This window comes from Ranitomeya variabilis, chromosome 4 (assembly GCF_051348905.1).
Source record: "Ranitomeya variabilis isolate aRanVar5 chromosome 4, aRanVar5.hap1, whole genome shotgun sequence".
Lineage (NCBI taxonomy): Eukaryota > Metazoa > Chordata > Amphibia > Anura > Dendrobatidae > Ranitomeya > Ranitomeya variabilis.
In genome coordinates, this window is record NC_135235.1 from 666,776,971 (window position 1) to 666,803,478 (window position 26,508).

The 26,508-nt window shown below is 44.7% G+C and overlaps 1 protein-coding gene across 1 annotated transcript in view; it reads right to left on the reverse strand.

Moving 5' to 3' along the window:
• LOC143768189 (uncharacterized) overlaps positions 1-24,556 on the reverse strand; it is a 207,945-nt gene extending 183,389 nt beyond the window's left edge. Inside the window, exons 1-9 of the mRNA XM_077256879.1 lie at positions 24,527-24,556; positions 22,054-22,155; positions 15,857-16,006; positions 15,548-15,727; positions 15,341-15,464; positions 15,160-15,257; positions 12,747-12,896; positions 12,438-12,617; positions 12,232-12,355 (exon numbers count right to left, since the gene is read on the reverse strand). Of these exons, the coding sequence (XP_077112994.1) occupies positions 12,232-12,355; positions 12,438-12,617; positions 12,747-12,896; positions 15,160-15,257; positions 15,341-15,464; positions 15,548-15,727; positions 15,857-16,006; positions 22,054-22,155; positions 24,527-24,553 (1,135 nt within the window). The 5' untranslated portion in view covers positions 24,554-24,556. The remainder of the gene's footprint in view (positions 1-12,231; positions 12,356-12,437; positions 12,618-12,746; positions 12,897-15,159; positions 15,258-15,340; positions 15,465-15,547; positions 15,728-15,856; positions 16,007-22,053; positions 22,156-24,526) is intronic.
• Positions 24,557-26,508: the final 1,952 nt, after the last annotated feature.

The following is a 26,508-nucleotide window of genomic DNA, read 5'->3' on the forward strand; positions in this document are numbered from 1 at the left end:
TGTAAAACATTTCCCACATTCTGAACATGAATATGGCTTCTCCCCTGTGTGTATTCTCTGATGCCTAATAAGACTTGACCTATCTGTAAAACATCTAACACATTCTGAACAAGAAAATGGCTTGTCTGCTGTGTGAATTCTTTGATGTCTAACAAGATTTGATTTCTCTGCAAAAGAATACCCACATTCTGAACAAGAAAATGGCTTGTCCCCTGAGTGCGTTTTAAGATGTCTAACAAGGTACGTTTTCTTTTTAAAACATCTCCCACAATCTAAACATGAAAAAAGCTTCTTGCATATCTGGTTTGTCTGATGTAAAATAAGATTTGATTTATCTACAAAACATTTTCCACATTCAGAACATGAATGTGTTTTTTCCGCTGTGTGAGTTCTCTCATGTTTAACAAGCTCTGATTTCTTGTTAAAATATCTCCCACACTCTGAACAAGAAAATCTTTTTTCCTTTGTGTGAATTTTTTGATGACTAACAAAAGACCTTTTAAGGGAAAAATCTTTTCCACAATCTGAGCATGTAAATGGCTTCTCTGCTGTAAGAGCAGTTTTATTTTTAATGCGTCTTTCCTGACTTTTATTTTTCTTAATAGTCTGTGATGAATCAGAAGATTGGACCTGTTCGGTAGGGTTAGATGAGAGATCTTTGCTGTGAAGGGATGATGGTATACCTGGGATAATGGGATATACTTGATTTGAATCTTGTGTGGTATCAAGTTTATTTGATTTAAAAATTGAAGATGTCAGATGTTCCTCTGATCTCCTGTCACAGCCATCTGCCAAGAATAAAACCAATTATTACTTTTTGAATAAAATATCTTTAAAAATTGCATATATATTTTTAAATATATATATTACATATAATATTTTTACAACATTTCTTTATAAAATGTCCATACAAATTGCAAATTATGTAGAAAAATTCAATTATTCACAAAGCAAAAAAGGTGGTCACAACATCCACACCTCACTGATTAAATCAAGGGAGAATATTACGAACCACTAATAATGGGTAATGATTAGATAACTGCTTTGTGAGATATTCTACTTTAGCAATCCAAGGTAGCTGAAACTTATTTCCCAGGGCAAGATCTATTCTTGACAAGGACGAATGTGAAGCCAAAAAACATGAACAGTGACGAACCAGTGGAAATTTGTTGTGCCAAACATCAATCCATTGTAGTTCCCGTATCACATGGGCTAGGGTTGTTTTGTCCTCTCCCCTCAATCGGTACCCCACGATATTTGTCTGGAGTAACATTAAGGTAAGTATTAAAATCTCCAATAACAATTAATGGGGTAGATGGATATTCAGATACTAGATGGTGGCCCGATTCTAACGCATCGGGTATTCTAGAATATGTATGTCCACGTAGTATATTGCCCAGCCACGTAGTATATTGCCGAGCCACGTAGTATATTGCCCAGTTACATTGTATATTGCCCAGTGACGTAGTATACAGCACAGAGCCACATAGTATATTGCCCAGTTACGTAGTATATTGCCCAGTGACGTAGTATATTGCCTAGTGACGTAGTATACAGCACAGAGCCACGTAGTATATAGCCCAGCTATGTAGTATATTGCCCAGGCACGTATGACACAGGTTTAAAAAATAAAAAATAAACATATACCGTATATACTCGAGTATAAGCCGACCCGAGTATAAGCCGACCCCCCTAATTTTGCCACAAAAACTGGGAAAACTTATTGACTCGAGTATAAGCCTAGGGTGGAAAATGCAGCAGCTACCGGTGAATTTCAAAAATAAAAAGATGCTCCATACCACTCATTATTGCCCCATAGATGCTCCATATAAAGCTGTGCCATATATAATGCTCCATACCATTGATTATTGCCCCATATATTATCCATATATAGCTGTGCCATATAGAATGCTCTGCACCGTTCATTATGGCCCCATAGATGCTCCATATAAAGCTGTGCCACATATACAATGCTCTGCACCGTTCATTATAGCCCTATAGATGCTCCATATAAAGCGGTGCCATATATGCTCTGCACCGTTCATTATGGCCCCATAGATGCTCCACATAAAGCTGTGCCATATATGCTCTGCACCGTTCATTATGGCCCTATAGATGCTCCACATAAAGCTATGCCATATATGCTCTGCACCGTTCATTATGGCCCTATAGATGCTCCACATAAAGCTGTGCCATATATGCTCTGCACCGTTCAGTTTGGCCCCATAGATGCTCATTATAAAGCTGTGCCCTATATGCTCTGCACCGTTCAGTTTGGCCCCATAGATGCTCCTTATATAGCTGTGCCCTATATGCTCTGCACCGTTCAGTTTGGCCCCATAGATGCTCATTATAAAGCTGCCCCATATGGAATGCTCTGCAGCGTTCAGTTTGGCCCCATAGATGCTCCTTATAAAGCTATGCCCTATATGCTCTGCACCGTTCAGTTTGGCCCCATAGATGCTCATTATAAATCTGTGCCCTATATGCTCTGCACCGTTCAGTTTGGCCCCATAGATGCTCATTATAAAGCTGTGCCACATATGGAATGCTCTGCACCGTTCAGTTTGGCCCCATAGATGCTCATTATAAAGCTGCCCCATATGGAATGCTCTGCAGCGTTCAGTTTGGCCCCATAGATGCTCCTTATAAAGCTGTGCCCTATATGCTCTGCACCGTTCAGTTTGGCTCCATAGATGCTCATTATAAATCTGTGCCCTATATGCTCTGCACCGTTCAGTTTGGCCCCATAGATGATCATTATAAAGCTGTGCCACATATGGAATGCTCTGCACCGTTCAGTTTGGCCCCATAGATGCTCATTATAAAGCTGCCCCATATGGAATGCTCTGCAGCATTCAGTTTGGCCCCATAGATGCTCCACATAAATCTGTGCGTGCCATATATAACGCTGCTGCTGCTGCAATAAAAAAAAAACAACACATACTCACCTTTCTTGCTTGCAGCTCCTCAGCGTCCCGTCCCGGCGTCTCTCCGCACTGACTGATCAGGCAGAGGGCGGCGTGCACACTATATGCGTCATCGCGCCCTCTGACCTGAACAGTCAGAGCGGAGAGACGCCGGGAAGACGGAGCGGCGCCCGGCGTGTGGAACGAGGACAGGTAAATATGCGATACTTACCTGCTCCCGGCGTCCCGCTCCTTCCCCCGGACAGCTGGTCTCCGGGTGCCGCAGCCTCTTCCTCTATCAGCGGTCACCGGCACCGCTGATTAGAGAAATGAATATGCGGCTCCACCCCTATGGGAGTGGAGTCCATATTCATAAGTTTAATGAGCGGTCCCACGTGACCGCTGTACAGGGGAAGAGCTGCGGCACCCGAAGACAGTGTGACGGGCAGGGGGAGCGTCAGGATCGCCGGGACTAGGTAAGTATGCCTCAGCGCCCTCTCCCCCTCACCCGCCGACCGTGCCACAGACCGTGACTCGAGTATAAGCCGAGGGGCACTTTCAGCCCAAAAATTGGGCTGAAAATCTCGGCTTATACTCGAGTATATACGGTACTCACCTTCCGCTGGCGCGTTGTAGCTCTGTCGCCTGTGTATGGGGTGCAGGCGGCAGCTTCCGGTCCCAGGGTGTGATGACGTCGCGGTCACATGACCGTGTAGCGGTCACATGACCGTGACATCACGGCAGGTCCTTTCCGCACAGGCCTTGTGATGACGTCGCGGTCACATGACCGTGACGTCATGGCAGGTCCTTCTGCCAGACCATCCGTGCTACCGGAACGTGCCGGTTGCATCGTGAAGAGCGGGAAAGGCGGCGTAGGTGAGTATATAATCATTTTTATTTTTATTATTATTTTTAACATTAGATGTTTTTACTATTGGCGCTGCATAGGCTGCATCAATAGTAAAAAACTTGGTCACACAGGGTTAATAGCAGCGGTAATGGAGTGCGTTACCCGCAGCATAACACGGTCCGTTACCGCCGGCATTAACCCTGTGTGGGCGGTGAGCGGAGGGGTGTATGCGGGCGCCGGGCAGTGAGTGCGGGGAGTAAGGAGCGGCCATTTTCTTCCAGACTGTGCGCGTCACTGATTGGTCGCGGCAGCCATGACAGGCAGCTGGCGAGACCAATCAGCCAACGAATAACTGTGACAGACAGAAAGACGGAAGTGACCCTTAGACAATTATTCAGATGTGAAAGGAAGTATCATTTGTATAACTGTCATGGAAAAAGGGGGCGGAATGTACACTGCTACTATGCATATCCGTACTCCATACAAAACACACACTAAACCGATAAATCTTCCGATTCTATCAAAGATTTTTTACAGGTGAATGATAAGTTTCAATGTATTAATATGCCAGCTCCTCTGGCAAATGGGCTGAATGTGAATTGGAAGGCAGGGCCTCTCCAGCATTTGGTTAGGGAGTGAGCATACTCTGGTAGCAAATGTGTTTCTTGTAAGCACACCACGGCGTGATTAAATCCTTTGAGGTTTTTAAGGATGGCATGACTTTTGTTAGGTTCCACTAGTTCCCGCCTGTTCCATGAAATAATTTTAACCTGATCTGCCATTTTCATGAGACTTTGTATAAATTTCCCCTTGCATTTTATCACTTTAACTTTTCATATCATAAGGTCTAGACACAACTTGAATAGAACAAGACAACCTTTCCCCTCCTTCCCTCCCCCACCCAACAACTTGAAGCCAAAAAATACCAAAGGCTAGGACATGTAACCACTGAACTCTAAAGGCCCCGTCTCACATAGCGAGATCGCTAGCGAGATCGCTGCTGAGTCACAAGTTTTGTGACGCAACAGCGACCTCCATAGCGATCTCGCTATGTGTGACACGTACCAGCGATCAGGCCCCTGCTGCGAGATCGCTGGTCGTGTCAGAATGGCCTGGACCTTTTTTTGGTCGTTGAGGCCACGCTGACATCGCTGAATCGGTGTGTGTGACACCGATCCAGCGATGTCTTCACTGGTAACCAGGGTAAACATCGGGTTACTAAGCGCAGGGCCGCGCTTAGTAATCCGATGTTTACCCTGGTTACCAAAAAAAACAAACAGTACATACTCGCCTTTCGGTGTCCAGGTCCCTTGCCGTCTGCTTCCTGCTCTCACTGACTGCCGGCCGTACAGTGAGAAGTGAGAGCACAGCAGTGACGTCACCGCTGCGCTCTGCTCTCAGTGTACGGCGGCTCAGTCAGAGCAGGAAGCAGACGGCAAGGGACCTGGACACCGAAAGGCGAGTATGTACTGTTTGTTTTTTTTTGTAACCAGGGTAAACATCGGGTTACTAAGCGCGGCCCTGCGCTTAGTAACCCGATGTTTACCCTGGTTACCCGGGTGCTGCAGGGGGACTTCGGCATCGTTGAAGACAGTTTCAACGATGCCGAAGTCGTTCCCCTGATCGTTGGTCGCTGGGGAGAGCGGTCTGTGTGACAGCTCCCCAGCGACCACACAGCGACTTACCAACGATCACGGCCAGGTCGTATCGCTGGTCGTGATCGTTGGTAAATCGCTTAGTGAGACGGGGCCTTAAGCAGCTACCAAAGAGTGTTAGGAACCAGCAATCGTTTACACCCCAGGTAGATGACATACAGACAAAGAACTCTTATGTACAGGGACTCAACGAGTTCCCCTATATTCTATATTAGTTCAGTTTACCCGGGAAGGTGCTGTAAACAAATATATTATCTGCTCTGAAGGAATATCTCCATTTTTTCTCCCTTTATTTTTCTTTTTAACACTTTCTAGTGTAACAGGATATAAAGATAAAGACAGCAGACCCATAACATTTCTATGAACGATTATAACATGTATCTTACCCTATGCATTAAGAGTATATACACTGCTCTAAAAAATAATTGGAACACTTAAACTACAGAATATAACTCCAAGTAAATCAAACTTCTGTAAAATCAAACTGTCCTAATAGGAAGCAACACTGTTTGACAATCAATTTCACATGCTGTTGTGCAAATAGAATAGACAACAGATGGAAATTATTGGCAATTATCAAGACACACTCAATAAAGGAGTGGTTCTGCAGGTGAGGACCACAGTCCACATCTCAGTACCAATGCTTTCTGGCTGATGTTTTGGTCACTTTTGAATTTTGGTTGTGCTTTCACACTCGTGGTAGCATGAGACGGACTGTACAACCCATACAACTGGCTCAGGTAGTGCAGCTCATCCAGGATGGCACATCAATGCGACGTGTGGCAAGAAAATTTGCTGTGTCTGTCAGCATAGTGTCCAGAGGCTGGAGGCGCTACCAGGAGACAGGCCAATACACCAGAAGATGTGGAGGGAGCCGTAGGAGGGCAACAACCCAGCAGCAGGACCGCTACCTCAGCCTTTGTGCAAGGAGGAACAAGAGGAGCACTGCCAGAGCTCTGCAAAATGACCTCCAGCAGGCCACAAATGTGCATGTGTCTGCACAAACGGTTAGAAACCGACTCCATGCGGATGGTTTGAGTGCCCGACGTCCACAGATGGGGGTTGTGCTCACAGCCCAACACCGTGCAGGACGCTTGGCATTTGCCACAGAACACCATGATTGGTAAATTCGCCACTGGTGCCCTGTGCTCTTCACAGATGAAAGCAGGATCACACTGAGCACATGTGACAGAGTCTGGAGTTGCCGTGGAGAGCGATCTGCTGCATGCAACATCCTTCAGCATGACCGGTTTGGCAGTGGGTCAGTAGTGGTGTGGGGTGGCATTTCTTTGGAGGGCCGCACACCCCTCCATGTGCCCGCCAGAGGTAGCCTGACTGCTATTAGGTACCGAGATGAGATCATCAGACCTCTTGTGAGACCATATGCTGGTGCGGTTGGCTCTGGGTTTCTCCTAATGCAGGACAATGCCAGACCTCATGTGGCTGGAGTGTGTCAGCAGTTCCTGCAAGATGAAGGCATTGAAGCTATGGACTGGCACGCCCATTCCACAGACCTGAATCCGATTGAACACATCTGGGACATCATGTCTCGCACCATCCACCAACGTCAAGTTGCACCACAGACTGTCCAGGAGTTGGTGGATGCTTTAGTCCAGGTCTGGGTGGAGATCCCTCAGGAGACCATCAGCCACCTCATCAGGAGCATGCCCAGGCGTTGTAGGGAGATCATACAGGCACGTGGAGGCCACACACACTACCGAGCATCATTTCCTTGTCTTGAGGCATTTCCACTGAAGTTGGAGCAGCCTGTAACTTCATTTTCCTCTTTGATTTTGAGCATCATTCCAACTCCAGACCTACGTAGGATATTAGTTGTGATTTACGTTGATCATTTTTAGGTTTTATTATTCTCAACACATTCAACTATGTAATGAATAAAGATTTACAACTGGATTATTTCATTCAGTGATATCTAGGATGTGGGATTTTAGTTTTCCCTTTATTTTTTTGAGCAGTGTATATAATATAACACAATGTACGCAAAGATTTTGCTATATGTATGAGGCACATCCAGAAACCTCTATAAAGGATAAGACATTTTTATATATCTCAACAGTTTCCTAGTTGGCGTTCATGGATATGCAACCAGCGCAGGGCTTCCTTGGGACTGTCAAAGAAATGCGTTGCCCTAAGAGCTGACACTCTTAGCTTTGCTGCATATAGCATAGTACCGGTATATTGGACCTGGAGCAGAAGGAGTGTCTTGTTAATGTCTTGAAACTGTGCTCTTCTTCTTTGAATATCAGCAGAAAAGTCCATAAAAATGGAAAGTTTGGTGCCTGAAATGCATATGTCTTGAGACATCCATGCTAGCTGTAAGGCCCCGTCTCACTAAGCGATTTACCAACGATCACGACCAGCGATACGACCTGGCCGTGATCGTTGGTAAGTCGTTGTGTGGTCGCTGGGGAGCTGTCACACAGACAGCTCTCTCCAGCGACCAACGATCAGGGGAACGACTCGGCATCGTTGAAACTGTCTTCAACGATGCCGAAGTCCCCCTGCAGCACCCAGGTAACCAGGGTAAACATCGGGTTACTAAGCGCAGGGCCGCGCTTAGTAACCCGATGTTTACCCTGGTTACCAAAAAAAACAAACAGTACATACTCGCCTTTCGGTGTCCAGGTCCCTTGCCGTCTGCTTCCTGCTCTGACTGAGCCGCCGTACAGTGAGAAGTGAGAGCACAGCAGTGACGTCACCGCTGCTCTCACTTCTCACTGTACGGCCGGATCTCAGTCAGAGCAGGAAGCAGACGGCAAGGGACCTGGACACCGAAAGGCGAGTATGTACTGTTTGTTTTTTTTGGTAACCAGGGTAAACATCGGGTTACTAAGCGCGGCCCTGCGCTTAGTAACCCGATGTTTACCCTGGTTACCAGTGAAGACATCGCTGGATCGGTGTCACACACACCGATTCAGCGATGTCAGCGGGGCCTCAACGACCAAAAAAAGGTCCAGGCCATTCCGACACGACCAGCGATCTCGCAGCAGGGGCCTGATCGCTGGTACGTGTCACACATAGCGAGATCGCTATGGAGGTCGCTGTTGCGTCACAAAACTTGTGACTCAGCAGCGATCTCGCTAGCGATCTCGCTATGTGAGACGGGGGCTTTAGGATTTTGTCTCTGTCTTTAAAGTGGAGCATTTTGATCAAAAGTGGACTCGACGGAGCTTCCGATGGAAGGGGTTTTGAGGGGACTCTATGAGCCCTTTTTATTGCAAACATGTTGGAGAGCTCATTTTTGCCAAAAGTAGTAATTAGCCAGTTCTCAAAGAAGCCCACCGAATTATTCTCCTCAGCTTTTTCCATGATTCCAGCAAGGCAAATATTATTACGCTGAAGCTAATTTTTAAAATCATCAGTTTTACTAATCAATGTCTCAGTATTCTGAGTCTTTTTTAACTTCCTTGGTTAATGGCGGCAAAGCGTCCTCCACTACCCCTACTCTGCCCTCTGCAGCAGTAATGCGTTCTCTCATTTTCTGTATGTCCTGTCTGATTATGGAGACGTCCATATGTAGAGACCCCATATGTCCATTTAAGGATGTTAGGACTAGATATATATCTTTCATTGTTGGTCCTGCTTCCTCACTTTCATTGTTATTAGGCACTGCATTCTTACTAGTGAGGTGAATGATGGGGGTGGTAGTAGTCAGAGGAGCTTTTATTGCTGACTTATCTTTCTGCTCAATCTCCAAATCACTCTCCTTCTGTGACACACAATCCAAGCTAGCTGGGGGGCTTAATAGCAGTGAGACTCCCCTGCTCCTGGGGGTCTTAGCATATTGTTCCAGGCACGCCACAATGTTCCTACACTTCCCCTGCTACTTCTCAGTTGTTGTTTTAGCAGCGCCACCATCTTGCTGACTGCTCGCTGCCTGTGAAGCAGCTTGTTTAAGCTTTTTCTCCTGCCTTGTCATGACGGGAGATGTATCTGTCTGTACCTGGAGGTTCTGCCACCACAATCTCATCTTTTAAACTCTCCAACGCGCCTTTCGCTTCCCAGGCAAACAGAATTTTAACCAGGATCTTGAAGGAGCTGTTACTGCATGTTTCCTTCTACATGTCCAGCCAGGCCATGCCCTATATTTGCCTCATATTTGCAAATTTCATTCGTAACATCCACTGCGTGGTAATTTCCAGAACCTGCCGATGGGGTCAAACTAGTCATTACATCTATTGATGAATTATGGGAATTTCTGACATCTAAATATTATTAATGTATGTGGACATTATTAATATATAAGTGCCACATGGGGAGATGTTATTAATGTAAGGTGGCCACATCGATAGATATTATTTAATGTAAGGTGGCCTCGTAAATTGACACCATTAATGTATGAGGACAACACTGAGGGATGTTGTAATGTATTGGTGTCATGAGTGTATCACGTCACCATGAGAGATTTGGGGTTAGGCGATCTTTACGTACTATGAATAGCAGGTCTTCCATTTAGCCTGTGTGTTTTGTTCCTCATATTAAATGGACACTGTTTCCTTTGACGCTGAAGAGGATAGCAACTCTTTGCATTCTGAGTAGAGACATGCAGTTTCATCTCTCAGCTGCTCATTTCTTCGTTCTATAAAAACTGGCCAGACCTTTTCATCCCCTCCTGTTATAGTTTACTTCCTGGCTTGTTGGAGTTGGTGTGCTGAAATTGGAGAACGTAGATGCTGCAGGAGATTGTTGTATGCAGTTTTGGGGTGTATGCTTTCTCCATCATCCTATTCCCCATTTGGTTAGTGCATGCCTATCCTTCCCTATATTCCTCCCTACCCTTGGTGAGTGTTTGTATGCAAGTTGCTTTTTGTTGTCCCTGTTTGTCTTGCGTGTTTATACACTAACATATCTGTTCCAGGCCTCCTAGGGGAGAGGGAGGGGACAGCTTAGGGTAGAACAGGAGCATAGTAAGGTCATAAACTTGGTCCTCTCTACCATCAAGAAACCGCCGGGACAGGGATAGTTAAGGTTCCAGTTCCAGGGACAGTTTGAGGCCCCCCTTCCTTATCGAAGACCGGCATAGAGTGACAAATGGATCTCAGAGGGGAATATTACTATTATATTGAGGTACATTATAACAGTATGGGAGCATAATATTTGGACTGTTTGGCTGCCATGGTGGAGGCAATTCTACTATATTTTGGCACAAATAGACATAAGCGGAAGCGTATGTATGGGGGACACATAGGGGAACATCACTACTGTATTGTAATTTATTTTTGGGGATACTGTTACAGTGGCACAAAAGAGAGATTCTGTTACTGTAGAAATGGAGGGGAAAATGCCTGGTGTCCGGTATTCCCTCTTCTCCTAAACTACTGCCTACACATAAATCTGCATGATTAGTATGGAGATAGGTGAAACGAGAGGTTAACTTTACTGATGAGTTATCTGAGATGCCTTTATGGTAGAATTCATATTTCCCCTTTTTGAAACTCTACCGTCTTTTCCTTTTTGGTCTCCTTACAATGTACATTACACTAGGTGATCTCTACGCCTCACTGATTTTGGATGCTAATTGGAAGTCATTAATTATCTCCATCATGGTTGAGGATGTTTTATAATCTTCTCTTCATGTATTTCCTTCTGCAAATAAACATAAAACGATTCATCTGTATATCATATACCCATCCTATTTGATCCCATTAAGATGGCTTTGGATGGGTAGAGTAGCGTCCTCTGAATGCCTGTGATGTCTGCACCTGACGCAGACATATCACCTGATACCCTGATATTTTCTCATTTTGATTAGTCATCTCCTTTCTATCATCCTCAGTAGCCACTCCTATGTCAGCTGACCCATATCCTCCTTATCTTTCATGTCATTTCCTATTTCAGTTGACTTAATAAGAAGAGATGGCATCATTATACAAAAACTTTTTTGGCGGGGAATCCTATTATCTTCGGAGGAAATTTGTAGCTATACAATGGATGGGAGATTTCCCACCAGCACTGCAGGATTCTAGAAGGCATCAGCAACATCACCATCTGCTATTTCTTAGTCCACCATACAGATATTCATCAAATGATTTTCTAAGTTGTCAGCACATTCTACGTACGCTGTCAAATGGATTTTCAATTTAAATATGTGTGAAGCTAAGGGTCAATATCTTCTAATTTCAGGGGGTAGGGTGACCCTCCCGACTGTAAGCTTTGAACAGTACAGATCTCATTCTAACAGGAAGGCGACGCATGCCAAAACGTAATGGGCGAAGTTTCAGGTATAGGAGAACGTAGAGGTTGAACTGCAGATTAGAGACCACATGATTGTGATACGACTACATCACCAATAATCTGGTGACTGAGAACAATATGTGACTTCTATGCATTTAGTGGTTACTACTCACCTGGAAAGTTATCAGTAGGAATTTCTTCTTTACACTGCTCATCACCCCTCACATAAGTCTCTGTAGTATTAATATGGGTCAGATCTTCACCCTGGAACAAATATTGTAGTCACTTCTATGATCACCTCTAATCCTGCCATCTCCACCGTTCTCATTACACAAGTATAAAACATATAAAACTGGTGAGTTAAACAAGACTGAACACAAGACCTTCACAGCCGCCTACACATCATAGGGGAGATCTCATGATAACCTTCTCTCCATCTACCTGATGATCCTGAGGAACATTGGTATCTTCTTGTTTACAGTCCTGTTGAAGAAGAGGACGGGGACATCTCTCTGGTGTTGTCCTCTTACTCGATAGAACTGGAAGAAATGCACACATGGAGTGAATTCATTGTTTACATACAGATAATTTTAGGCTGTGTGTATTTAGTCCTGTCTATTACCTGGTGATGTGAGGGGCTGGGGAACCTCCATCATGACGTCCTTGTACAGATCTTTGTGTTGTTCTAAATACTCCCACTCCTCTATGGAGAAATACACCGTGACATCCTGACACCTTATGGGGACCTGACACATACAATGATACTGTCATCCCCTGATCCCTTCATAGCGTTACTGTATAATGTCCCAGCATTCCCAGCAGTGTCACCTCTCCAGTCAGCAGCTCAATCATCTTGTAGGCGAATTCGAGGATCTTCTGGTCATTGATATCCTCATGTATCAGGAGTTCAGGTGGAGGCCCCACGATTGGGCTCAGGGGTCTTCCCCATCCCTCAGACACAGGGTCCTGACAGCGCTCACTAGAGGTCTTCTTCACTACTGTGTAATCCTGGTTATGGAGAGACACATTAATAAATCTCACTACAGACATTTCCAGAGTCCTCACCTCTCCAGTTCTGTCCATCTGTTATTCCCATAGATAAGAATGATGTAATGTGACGTCATCAGAATCTCTCACCTCTCCAGTAAGCCAGAAAAGGATCTGTAGGGTGAGGTGTAATATCCTCTCCACCATCTTGTCCCTGTCTTTATCCATCCTTGATGGGGCAGTCAGGAGAATTTTTTTATATAGAAGATCTCCACTAAGAGGATTGGATATTGGAGAGACCTGGATGGGAAGAAGATGAGGCGATGTAAACCAAAGCTGAGGCAATATGTCCACCTGTACTACTGTGTGGCGCTGATTCAATGGAATCAAAAGATGGAATTTTAATTCCATAGATGCTTTGATAATTAGCGACTGTTACATCTAGGCGGTAAAGCAGAGTATTGGTATCTCGCTACTTGCTAGCAGCACGACGATAGTTACCATTAAAGTTACAAAAATAATAAGTGTTTTTTTTTCAAAGCAATAACATAAAATCTGTACTGAATAAATATAATACATGGGTTTTAGTCACAAAGTGATTAAATCCACAGGTGTAAACAAAGAGCCAAAGGAAAGGTCAGGATTTTCATATACATGAGGTGCAAACAGAAGAAAAGGAGGACATGTGATACATTGCTATAGACAGTTTCAAAGGGATTTGACGTGTGTAACCATATTAACCTTAAGAGTCCAGTATAATGACCTCTGAATATTTCTGCTGCACCCAATACCAATACAAAGTGATGTTAGTAAAATAAGGGTTAATTACCCATTATGGTAATGCGTCTTGCCTTGACCTCGGTATGTGGAGACTGTCATGCTGCAATGGACCCTTGTCCTGCATATAAATTTTAGTGCAGACTTTTTCCTGTATGATTGCTGGAATAAAAACTTCTGAAAACTGGCACTAGGTTTGGAAGTTGCTTTTGAGCCTATCTTCAACATAAAAAGGTCCAACTAGCTCATCTGTAATAATACCAGACCATAGCAGTGCCCACCTCCACCTCGCTGGCATCTCAGTGAAAGAGGAGGTCTGTGCCCATTACTTATTCTGCCATGATCCCATCCATCTGCTCTATCAGGAGTCTCTCATCCCCTCAGTTCAAAAACCTGTGAACAATCTGTATCAGTTAATGTCTTATTCAGTGATGGTCAGGTTTCAGCCTCCTCACCATGGCCGTGTCTCTGAGCACTGAACATCTTGTACTTCTGTGTCTTGCTCAGTGGTGGTCGGGCTCAGCCTCCTCACCTCGGGTGTGTCATGAGCACTGAAAACCTTGTCCTTCTGTGTCTTGCTCAGTGGTGGTCAGGTTGCTGCCTCCTCGCCTCGGTCGTATCCCTGAGCACTGAACACCTTGTACTTCTGTGTCTTGCTCAGTGGTGGTCAGGTTTCTGCCTCCTCACCTTGGTCGCATACCTGAGCACTGAACATCTTGTACTTCTGTGTCTTGCTCAGTGGTGGTCGGGCTCAGCCTCCTCACCTCGGCTGTGTCATGAGCACTGAAAACCTTGTACTTCTGTGTCTCGCTCAGTGGTGGTCAGGTTGCTGCCTCCTAGCCTCGGTCGTATCCCTGAGCACTGAACACCTTGTACTTCTGTGTCTTGCTCAGTGGTGGTCAGGTTTCTGCCTCCTAGCCTCGGTCGTATCCCTGAGCACTGAACACCTTGTACTTCTGTGTCTTGCTCAGTGGTGGTCAGGTTTCTGCCTCCTAGCCTCGGTCGTATCCCTGAGCACTGAACACCTTGTACTTCTGGCCTCCAGGGAGGCTGCAGCTCTGGACTATTACAGCACTGGAGAATAATGGCTCCTGGTCTCTTCACATCTGATTCTTCTCAAATCTTTGGTCGTGAACGTGCAACTTTTTTTTGCAACATGTTTTTTGCAACTATATTGACTATTTAAATCAAAAAATTTTATGTTTTTTATCACACCCCAATAACTGAGCAATTTTGGGAGCTGCGTCCTCTGTAAAACTTGTAACAATTTTCACTTTTCACAGTCCGTTAAATCTCTTTTTTTGGCCCATTTTGACTGAGGAAAACAAGCTAATAATTCTGCATATGATAAAGGCATTGTATTCTTAGACCTTCCTCATTGCACAAATACACATCACCTGATCGGCTTCATCCAATCAGATATTAACACCCCTTTCTGACATCTAACGTACTATCCCATCCATATGCCCTTGGCCCGTCTGACCATGGACAGGATTCAAAGATGCTAATGAGGTGCTCAGTGTCAAACCACCGAATAACATCCAAATGAGGCAACAAATCACAATATACATTCATGAGTATGCACCCTCTTATACACATAACTTACACCTATACACACTCACAGAAAGATGGAGAAATCACATCAATGATCAGCTCTAATTCTGCCATCTCCATTACACAAGTATAAAACATATAATATTGGTGGATAAAACAAGACTGAGCACAAGACCTTCACAGCCATCTACACATCATAAGGGAGATCTCATGACACCTTCTCTCCATCTACCTGATGATCCCGAGGAACATCAAGATCTTCTTGTTTACAGTCCTGTGGAAGAAGAAGACGGGGACATCTCTCTGGTGTTGTCCTCTTACTGGATAGATCTGGAGGAAACACATACAGGGACTGAATTCCTTCTCTACATACAGATAATTATAGATTGGGTGTATTTAGTCCAGTCTATTACCTGGTGATTTAAGAGGCTGGGAAACCTCCATCATGACGTCCTTGTACAGATCTTTGTGTCCTTCTAAATACTCCCACTCCTCCATGGAGAAATAGACGGCGAGATCCTGACACCTTATAGGAACCTGACACATACAATGACACCGTCATCCCCCCGATCCCTTAATAGCATTACTGTATAATGTCCCAGCATTCCCAGCAGTGTCACCTCTCCAGTCAGCAGCTCAATCATCTTGTAGGTGAGTTCTAGGATCTTCTGGTCATTGATGTCCTCATGTATCAGGGGGTGAGGTGGAGGTCCCGTGATTGGGCTCAGGTGTCTTCCCCATCCCTCAGACACAGGGTCCTGACAGCGCTCACTAGAGGTCTTCTTCACTACGGTGTAATTCTGGTTATGGAGAGACACATTAATAAATCTCACTACAGACATTTCCAGAGTCCTCACCTCTCCAGTTCTGTCCATTTGTTATTCCCATAGATAAGAATGATGTAATGTGACATCATCAGAACCTCTCACCTCTCCAGTAAGCCAGAAGAGGATCTCTAGGGTGAGGCGTAGCATCTTCTCCGCCATCTTGTCCCCATTTATTTCCATCCTTGATGGATCAATCAGGAAAATTCTTTTATATAGAAGATCTCCACTAAGAGGATCCGATACTGTAGAGACCTGAATGGGAAGAAGATGAGGCCTATTTAACATCATAAAGATCCCATGTAATAATACAATTACTTTAGATAAGGTAAATATACTGTATTTTTCGGACTATAAAACACACTCCCCCCCCCAAAAAAAAAAAACTGGGGAAAATTTGATTTCAATCTGCTCATGTGTCGCCTTTGGCCGCCATTTTCCTGAAACCCACCGCCAAGAAATCAATGGGACGAGGTGGGACTCCACTCACCGCCAACATTTTCTGGAAGCCAGGGACCTGCAGCCTCACACCGCCAGGGCTCGCCCTCCTCCCGGCCCAGGGCCTGCAGGTTAGCCCCACTCCTGCCACCACCAGCCTCCTGCAGCAGTGAGCCTGCCTTCTGTGACCCTTCACCACCACCTCCCTGGTAAGCTACCCTAAATTTTGACTATAAGACGGACCACGATTTTATACAAAAACATTTTTGCCCTATTTTCTTCCCCAAAATTTGAGGTGTGTCTTATGGTCCTCAAAATATGGTATATAAAGATGTGTTATATTTTCTGATCATATACACTAGAATGTAACAAACACTGCCCACTCTCTGCTGTCATGACTTTAAATTGGACTCCGCTTCTCACACTCACTCGTCCACACCACACCCCTTGCATCCGAAATTCACCATTTTCACAGGTCAGCAAGTCCTGCCCTCGGAGATACACTAGTATACATGCACACCTACCTTTCCAAAGCACCTGATAGGTACTCTCTGTACTTTCCCTCTTCGAGGTTGTGGGTACAAAGCACAAAGGAACAACTTATTTAATTTTAGAGTTAAAGGGACTCTGTCAGCATGATTGTGCACAGTAACCTACAGACAGTGTCAGGTTGGCGCCGTTATACTGATTAAAATGATACCTTGGCTGATGAAATCCGTCTTGTGGTTCTTGTTTAATCTTTGTAGTTTTCAGTTAATGAGATTCTCGTGCTTCGGGGCGTCCTGTAGGGGGGTCTTTATGTGGTGCTCTGCTTATATATTCATCTGTATGGCTTATGCTCCCTATGTTACATACTGAATACAATATTTATTGAAAAAAAATTCACATTCAGCAGGCAGGCGGCGCATGCTCTGCAGCATGATCGCATCTATAATATGCATTAAATTATTTTAGTGATATACATTTATTCTGAAGAAAAAATTGTTTTAAAATGGCGTGATCCAATACATGCCATTTTGCCGGATTAAAAAATTGTCTTTACCAAATTTTTTTTTCTTTTTTTCAGAAAAAATGCATATCACAAAATAAAATTCTCATAGGTTTTTGAAGCAGTGTCCAGCTTCGAATGTGCCTGAAAAAGATATTAAGTTCACATACCCTAAAGAGTCTAATCCTCAACCATCATCTCTCCAACTGGTCAGGTGAGAGGAGGATAGGTAATTTTATGTACAAAAAGATGGCGTCAAGACATGATTCTAATTTATGTAATATATTCCCAAAGGAATCATGTGGAATAATATGACCACCGTATTTCTGAGCACACTTTCACCATCCTAGACACAGCAAACATAACTATAATATACCCATAATTCGGGATGATATAACATTTCTGTGGTTTCACACGGCTGATAATCCTGGTGCTTAACCCCTTTCCAACATCGGGCGTAAATGTATGCCAATATCGGACACCCTCCCTTTGATATGGGCTCAGGCGGTGAGCCCACAACTTTCCCGGCACATGTCAGCTGTTTTGAACAGCTAACATGTGCCTGGAAGAGCCGCAGGTGGAATCGTGATCCAGCCGTGGCAATTAACCCGTTAAATGCCACTGTCAAACGCCAACAGCAGCATTTAACATGCGCTTCTGGCAATCGTGACGAAAATACGCCCATCGGAGGCCCCCGTCACTTCATCGCGGGTCACCGATGGGTTGGCATGACAACCAGAGGTCTCCTGGAGACCTCTATGGTTGTCACTGCCGGCTTACTGTGAGTGCCGCCCGGTGGTCGGCGCTCATAGGAAATGAGTAATTCTGCTACATACAGGTGATCTGATCATCGCCTGATGGCGCAGAACTGATCAGGTTGTGGCAGCTTCTAGTCTCCCATGGAGACTATTGACGGATGCCAAAAGAAAAAAACAAAAATGTTTTAAAAATATAAAAAATAAATAAAGGTTCAAATCACCCCCCTTTCGCCCCATTCAAAATAAAACAATAAAAAATAAATCAAACATACACATATTTGGTATCGCCGCGTTCAGAATCGCCCGATCTATCAATAAAAAAAAGGATTAACCTGATCGCTAAATGGCATACCAATAAAAAAAGTCAAAACGCCAGAATTACGTTTTTTTTGTCACCACAACATTGCATTAAAATACAATAACGGGCGATCAGACGATCATATCTACACCAAAATGGTATCATTAAAAACATCAGCTCGGTGCACAAAAAATAAACCCTCACCCAACCCGAGATCATGAAAAATGGAGACCAGCGATCTGACATTATATAGTAATGTCCCATACTGGGGCAATGTAGTAAAGTAAAAAATATATATATTATAATGTGTAAAAATATTTAAAATAAAAATCCGCAAATAAAGAAAAATAAAATAAATATTTTACCAATAAATACATTTATGTATTTAAAAAAAAACAAAAAAGTACATATATTTGGTTTCGCCGCGTCTGTAACGATCCACGCTATAAAATTGTCCCACTAGTTAACCCCTTCAGTGAACACCATAAAAAAAAAAAATAACAAGGTAAAAAAACAATACTTTATCATCATACTGCCGAACAAAAAATGTGTAATAAAACGTGATAAAAAAAAGACAGATGTAAATAAAAATGGTACCGCTGAAAATATCATCTTGTCCTGCAAAAAATAAAATGCCAAACAGCTCCATCAGCAGAAAAATAAAGTTATAGCGCTCAGAATAAAGTGATGCAAAAATAATTATTTTTTCTAACAAATGGTTTTCATTATATAAAAGCACCAAAATAAAAAAAATTATATAAATGAGGTATTGCTGTAATCATACTGACCTTGGCCGCAGTTTTGTGCACTTCTGAAAAACAAAGGAAACTGAGGAACAGAGACCAGATGGAGTCCACAGTAAATCTGCTGCCTCACTATAGTGAATGGATCCCTCGGGGCTTTCATCTGAATCACGTCACTCAGAGATTTAGATAGAAACCCCAAAGTAAGTGGTCAGCGTAGAGTGCCGGATACCTGTGATCCCAAACGTTATGTAAAATGTTCCCAATAAAAGCTTCCACTCAGACCGAAAAAAAGCAAGTCCCCACTCAGATCCAACATGTGTTAACGGAAATATAGGGGGCTTGCACGTTACTGTTAGCACTAAGGCTCTGGAAAAGCAAAATGGCTCCTCACTCGCCAAAAGAAATTCAGCAAATTCTGTGCTCCCAAATCCAAATGCCCCCTCCCTTCTGAGCCCCAGTATGCCTAAACCACATTTAGCGCCCACATGTTTGGCATTTCTGTAGTGATGAGAGCCCGCCTAATTTACAGGTGCCTGTCTCCGGAAGCATGAGCATAATGTACTGGTGACTGCAACGTACTGGTCACTACAATGGCAGTTCGCAATTTCCACTCAGCAACATCCACTGCTGCCTGTTTCTGGAAAACACCCATGGAGTCAAAATCATCACTACATTTGTAGATAAATTCCCAAAGGGTTATAATTTCCAAAATGGGGTCACTTGAGGGGGGATTATGCTTTTCTAGCACTTAGGGGCTCTTTATATGGAATCCACAAACTAGTCAAGGAAAATCTGCATTCCAGGAGGCTAATAGCGCTCTGTCCCTCCCGAGTCTCTCCGTATGGCAAAGTAGTACTGTACAGACACATATGGGGTATTTCTACATTCAGCAGAGATTGTGGGACAAATTTTGGTGCCATGTTTACCGTTTCTTAGTGTGAAAATGTAAAACTTGGGGCTAACACACAATCTTAGTGGTAAAAATGTAAATTATTTTTTCTTCACTTCCCAATGGTATAAAAGTTTGTGACACACCTGTGGTGTCAATATAATCACTGCACCCCTAGATGAAAACACAGAGGTTTAATTGGTAAAAAGGGGTCACCTATGGGGGGGTTCTACTGTTCTGGCACCTCAGTGGCTCTGTCAATGTAACATGGCACCCTCAAACAATTGCAGCAAAATCTGCACTGTAGTATGGCGCTACTTCCCTTGTGAGCTTAACAACTGTGCCTCAAAAGTAGTTTTTGACCACATATGGGGTATCGGTGAACTCAGGAGAAAATGAACAACAAACTTTGGGGCTCATTTTCTCCTTTTGTCTTTGTGAAAATAAAAAATTTGTAGCTAAAAATGATTTTTGCGGGAAAAATTTGATTTTTTTAATTTTCACGGCTCAACGTTATAAACTTCTGTGAAGCACCTGGAGGTTCAAGGTGCTCAATACTCATCTAGATAAGTTCCCAAAGGAGTCTAGTTTCTAAAATGGTGTCACTTGTAAGGGAATTCCACTGTTTAGGCACATCAGGGGCTCTTCAAACGCGACATGGCGTCCGCTAATCATTCCATCAAATTTTGCATTCAAAAAGTCAAATGGCGCTCCTTCCCTTCAAAGCCCTGCCGTGCGCCCAAACAGTAGTTTTCCCCGACATATGGGGTATCGGCGTACTCAGGAGAAATTGCACAACAAAATATATGGTCCATTTCATCCTGTTACACTTGCAAAAGTGTAATGTACAGTATATACAGCACAGTCTTAGTATTATCTCTTATGTAATGTATCCGCAGTCTCAGTGTCTCCTATGTGATGTCTACAGCAGCCACAGTGTATACTATGTGATGTGTATACAGCAGTCTCGGTGTCTCCTGTGTGATATATGCAGCCGTCTCACTTTCTTCTATGTGATGTGTACATTAGTTGTGGTGTATACTATGAGATGTATATATACAGCCCAATCTCACTGTCTCCTTTGTGATGTATGCAGCAGTCTGACTCCCATGTGATTTATAAACAGCAGTCACACTGTCTCCTATGTGATGTACACAGCAGGCTTGATTTCTCATATGTAATGTACATAAAGCAGTTTCAGTGTCTCTTATGTGATGTATACATAGCAGTCTGTGTGTCTCCTATGTGATGTATACAGCAGTATGTGTATTCTATGTAATATACACAGCAGTCTGTGTCTCCTATGCGATGTACACAGCAGTCTCAGTGTCTCCTATGTGATGTATGCAGCTGTCTCAGTGTCTTATGGGATGCAAACCTCTAAATGCTTGAATTCTATAAACATTACATTAGTAGTGATGAATTTCCAACTGTGAGGAGACTCGCATTGAAATATAAATCTTACTGCTGTGATCAGTTCTTTACAAAACTTATCATCACAAAGAATCAGCTGCGCTCTAGTCCAACATAGACCAAGAAAATCAGTTAAAAGTAGCAACATCATGAAAACTACCTAACATCACATGTCTGTCACGATCCATTTTTGGATTTGTGGCAGCTCTAGTTCCACTCAGTTTAAAACTTTTTTCCTTTTGGACTATTGGGGGTTAATGTCAGTTTTTCCCCGCTGGCTATCTGATGTTACTGCAGTGCTGCTGGGTCAGCAGATGCAGGTGGTGACCACTCCCACCATCCTTTAAAAGGTCACCTGATGCATGAGCTAACTGTTGGTGATACAGTTCCTTTCTGGAGACCAGCCTAGCAGGAGCAGCGCTTTGGTGTCAGCTACGTCTGGTGATTGGAGTCCAGTTGCTACTGTTATCTGTGGTGTGGAGCTTAGCAGCGGTGTTCATAAGCTAAGTGTGTTTTTTTTACCCTGTCCCTTTGGTGTGTCACTTCCCCCTGTGTGTATTATCTGCAGAGGTGACGCTAGTGCTCCTTGCCGGCCAGTGCACTAGACAGGGCAATAATAGGTGACTACTAGGGATAAGGTATCCTGATGGCGGCAGGGGGGGGGGGGGGGGAAGGACCTGCATAGTGCGTTAGGGGAGTGCAGGGACAGGTTCAGGTTTGAGCTCAGGTGGTGACCATCCCCCATTCCCTATGGGTAGGGCCTTTCTCTCACCTTTTCCATTCCGTTGTTTTTGAGTTGTGCCATCCCTTGACCGACCACCCGTTGGGTCGGGTCACACAGTGACAATGTCTCACCAAAGAGAAGCAGTTCCAGCTATCAAATTAGAAGTGAGATAATTACTTGAGTGACCAAATAGAGCACAGTAGTTTTTAAGTTAATAATTTTGCATTGTCTGCGAATGACGTTATAAGTTAACATATGGGCCTTGACAGAAAAAAGTTCACCATCCCTGATCTGTAGCATAGTTGCCGACTGTCCCGGATCCACATTTCCAGACTTGGAAAACTGATCCATAAAGTCGATGCTATGTCCCGGGGTCATCTGCATCTGCATCAGGAATGGGGGTGGGAGAATTTATTTACAGTGGAGAAAATAAGTATTTGATACACTGCTGAATTTGCAAGTTTTCCCACCTACAAAGAATGGAGAGGTCTGTAATTTTTATCATAGGTACACTTCAACTGTGAGAGACAGAATCTAAAAATAAAACACAGAAAATCACATTGTATTATTTTCAAATACTTAAATTGCATTTTATTGCATAAACCAAGTATTTGATCACCTACCGACCAGCAAGAATTCTGGCACAGACCTGTTCGTTTTTCTTTAAAAAGCCCTCCTACTCTTTACTCATTACCTGTATTAATTGCACCTGTTTGAACTCATTATCTGTATGAAAGACACCTGTCCACACACTCAATAACACTCTAACCTCTTCACCATGGCCAAGAGCAAAGAGCTGTCTAAAGACACCAGGGAAAAAATTGTAGACCTGCATGATGCTGGGATGGGCTATAGGACAATAGGCAAGCAGCTTGGCGAGAAGGCAAGAACCATTGGCACAATTATTAGAAAACAGAAGGAACACAAGATGACTATCAATCTTCCTGGGTCTGGGGCTCCATGCAAGATCTCACCTTTCGAGATAAGGCATTATTCTGAGAGAGGTCAGGATTCAGCCCAGAACTACACGTGAAGGGACCTGGTCAATGACCTGTATAGAGCTGGGAGCACAGTCTCAAACATTACCATTAGTAACACACTACACTGTTATGGGTTAAAATCCTACAGGGCACCAAAGGTCACCCCTGCTCAAGCCAGCACATATGAAGGTCACCAATGACTATTTGGATGACCCAGAGGAGGCAGAAGGTCATCTAGTCAGATGAGACCAAAATAACACTTTTCGTTATCAACTCCACTCGCTGTCCTTGGAGGAGGAAGACGGATGAGCACAACCTAAAGAACACCATCCCAACAGTAAAGCATGGTGGGGAAAACATCACACAAAAGGGACATGACGACTGCACTGTATTGAAGAGAGGATGAATGGGGTCATGTATCGCAAGATTTTGGCCAACAACCTCCTTCCCTCAGTAATGGTCATGGCTGGGTCTTCCAGCATCACAATGAACACAAAGAAACAGCCAAGACAACTAAGGAGTGGCTCTGTAAGAAATATTTCAAGGTCCTCGAGTGGCGTAGTCAGTCTCCAGGCCTGAACCCAATAGAAAATCTTTGGAGGGAGCTGAAACGCAATGATACCCATCAACAGCCCCGAAACCTGAACAATCTGGAGAAGATCGGTATGGAGGAGTGGGCCAAAATCCTTGCTGCATTCTGTGCAAACTTGGTCAAGAACTACAGGAAACGTGATCTCTGTAATTGCAAACAAAGGTTTCTGTACCAAACATTAAGTTCTGTTTATTGTATCAAATCCTTATTTCATGCAATTCAAATTACCGTAGTTATGTAAAAATCATAATGTGAATTTCTAATTTTTACTTTTAGATTCTATCTCTCACAGATAAAATTTACAGACCTCTCCATTCTTTGTAGGTAGGAAAACTAGCAAAATTGGCAAATATTTTCCTCACTGTATTAGGCTACGTTCACATTTGCGGTCCTCGCCGCAGCGTCGGGCGCCGCAGCGGCGCTGCATGCGTCATGCGCCCCTATATTTAACATGGGGGCGCATGGACATGCGGCGCACTTGCGTTTTGCGCCGCATGCGTCGCTGCGGCGCCCGCGTCGGTGCGCAGAGGACGCAGCAAGTTGCATTTTTGCTGCGTCCAAATTCAATGAAAAAAACGACGCATGCGGCGCAAAACGCAGCGTTGTGCATGCGTTTTGCTGCGTTTTTATTTGCGTTGTGCGTTGCGGCGCCGACGCTGCGGCGCACAACGCAAATGTGAACGTAGCCTTAGCCGGTGGGTGCGTGGTGCCATATTGTGGGGGGGTGGGGGGGTGGCGGTACTGGGGGAGCATTATACTGTGGGTGAGGTCAAGAAGTGGACACCAAACTATGTTTCCTGTTTTTCATAGTGGAGTTGTTTGTATCATATGACAAGGAAACCAAAAGATATGATTCTCAGAAAATGGCATTAAAAGACACCGAAATAGTCTCACTACTCAAGGGGTTAATGTCCACCCCGCCCAGTAATGGGGAATCTCCAGCACCTACCTCCACCTGCAGAGCCGCACACCACATATATGGCTGTTCTGTGTGCACAGGACCTGTGATGAGGTCACAGGAGGGGAGGAGTCAGGGGTCACATGATCAGGGGCCTCAGTGTATGCAGGACTCTGCTGTGCTGGTTGTCATGGTGCTGGATGAGGGGAAGTTTATGTGTGGGGTCAGGAGGGGTTTACAGGGTGGATGTAGCAGAGCCGTGTGTGTATGGGGTGTACGGAGAGGAGCCGTGTGTGTACGAGGTGTACGGAGCGGAGCCGTGTGTGTACGGAGCAGAGCCGTGTGTGTACGGGGTGTACGGAGCAGAGCCGTGTGTGTACGAGGTGTATGGAGCGGAGCCGTGTGTGTACGAAGTATATGGAGCGGAGCCGTGTGTGTACGAGGTGTACGGAGCGGAACCGTGTGTGTACGGGGTGTACGGAGCAGAGCCGTGTGTGTACGGGGTGTACGGAGCGGAGCCGTGTGTGTACGAGGTGTACGGAGCGGAGCCTTGTGTGTGCAAGGTGTATGGAGCGGAGCCGTGTGTGTACGGGGTGTACGGAGCAGAGCCGTGTGTGTACGAGGTGTACGGAGCAGAGCCGTGTGTGTACGGGGTGTATGGAGCGGAGCCGTGTGTGTACGGGGTGTACGGAGCGGAGCCTTGTGTGTGCAAGGTGTATGGAGCGGAGCCGTGTGTGTACTGAGCAGAGCCGTGTGTGTACGGGGTGTACGGAGCAGAGCCGTGTGTGTACGAGGTGTACGGAGCGGAGCCTTGTGTGTGCGAGGTGTATGGAGCGGAGCCGTGTGTGTACGGGGTGTACGGAGCGGAGCCGTGTGTGTATGGGGTGCACAGAGCGAAGCCGTATGTGTACAGAATGTAGGAGTGTGTGTATGATGTACAGAGCAGAGCCGTGTGTATGTGATGTGTGCGGAGTGAACCAGTGTGTGTATAATGCGTAGGGAGCGGAGCCGCGTGTGACCGATGTGTGCAGATCGAAGCATTGTGTGGACGATGTATGCGGAGTGAAGCCCTGTGTGTACGGTCGGAGCGTTGTGTGTACGACATGTATGTAGTGGGGCTATGCGGGTGTAATGTGTGCGGAGTGAAGCCATGTGTGTACGGGTCGGAGCGTTGTGTGTACGACATGTATGCAGTGGAGCTATGCGGGTGTAATGTGTGCGGAGCGGAGCCGTGTGTGTATGATGCGTATGGAGTAGAGCTGTGTGTGTACGATGTGTGCAGAGTGAAGCTGTGTGTGTACAGGGCGGAGCCGTGTGTATATTATTATGTTTTCCCTTTGGAACATCCAGTTTTGGCCTTGCAGCCCCATTTCTCTGTTCTGAGTTCAGTTCCGGGGGAATCTGATCTGGCTCATATAAAGAGTAGGGATGGATGTTCGGGTTTGGCCAAACTTTCTAAAAAAAAGTTGATACATTTGATGAATAAATCCACTTTTGAAGATTTCTAATTAGATTTCGGTGCACAGGGGCTGGACTATGCACTGGGTCTTTTACCTGTTTGTGATTCACCGGCCCCTCCGCCTGCCTCCGATCTGTGAACGACCTGCCTCCTCTGACATCTGAGAAGTATTCGGAGGCAGGTGGACGGCCGGGGACTCACAGACAGGGAGGAGAAGAGTCAATACACAGTCCGGCCCCTGTGCACCAAAATCTAAGGCATAAAAATTCAAATTGCGATTAAAGAACAACAAAATCCATTTCTTCACCAAAGGGATCAGATCAATAAGTATTACAGCTCGATTAGAGCAATGTCTTTGCATCACAAAATTATGCTGAAAGAGCAATATTTTGGTGGTCAAGTTATTGGTTCTCCTCGTAACTCTCTAACCGCTCCTTCACTGTATTTTTTGGTGGCTCCTCTTCCTGTCCTCTTCCCCTTACTGTCGAGGTTCCTCAGGATTCAGTCCTAGACCCCCTCTTCTTCACTATATACACCACCTCTAAAGGACAAACCATCAGTAGATTTGGTTTTC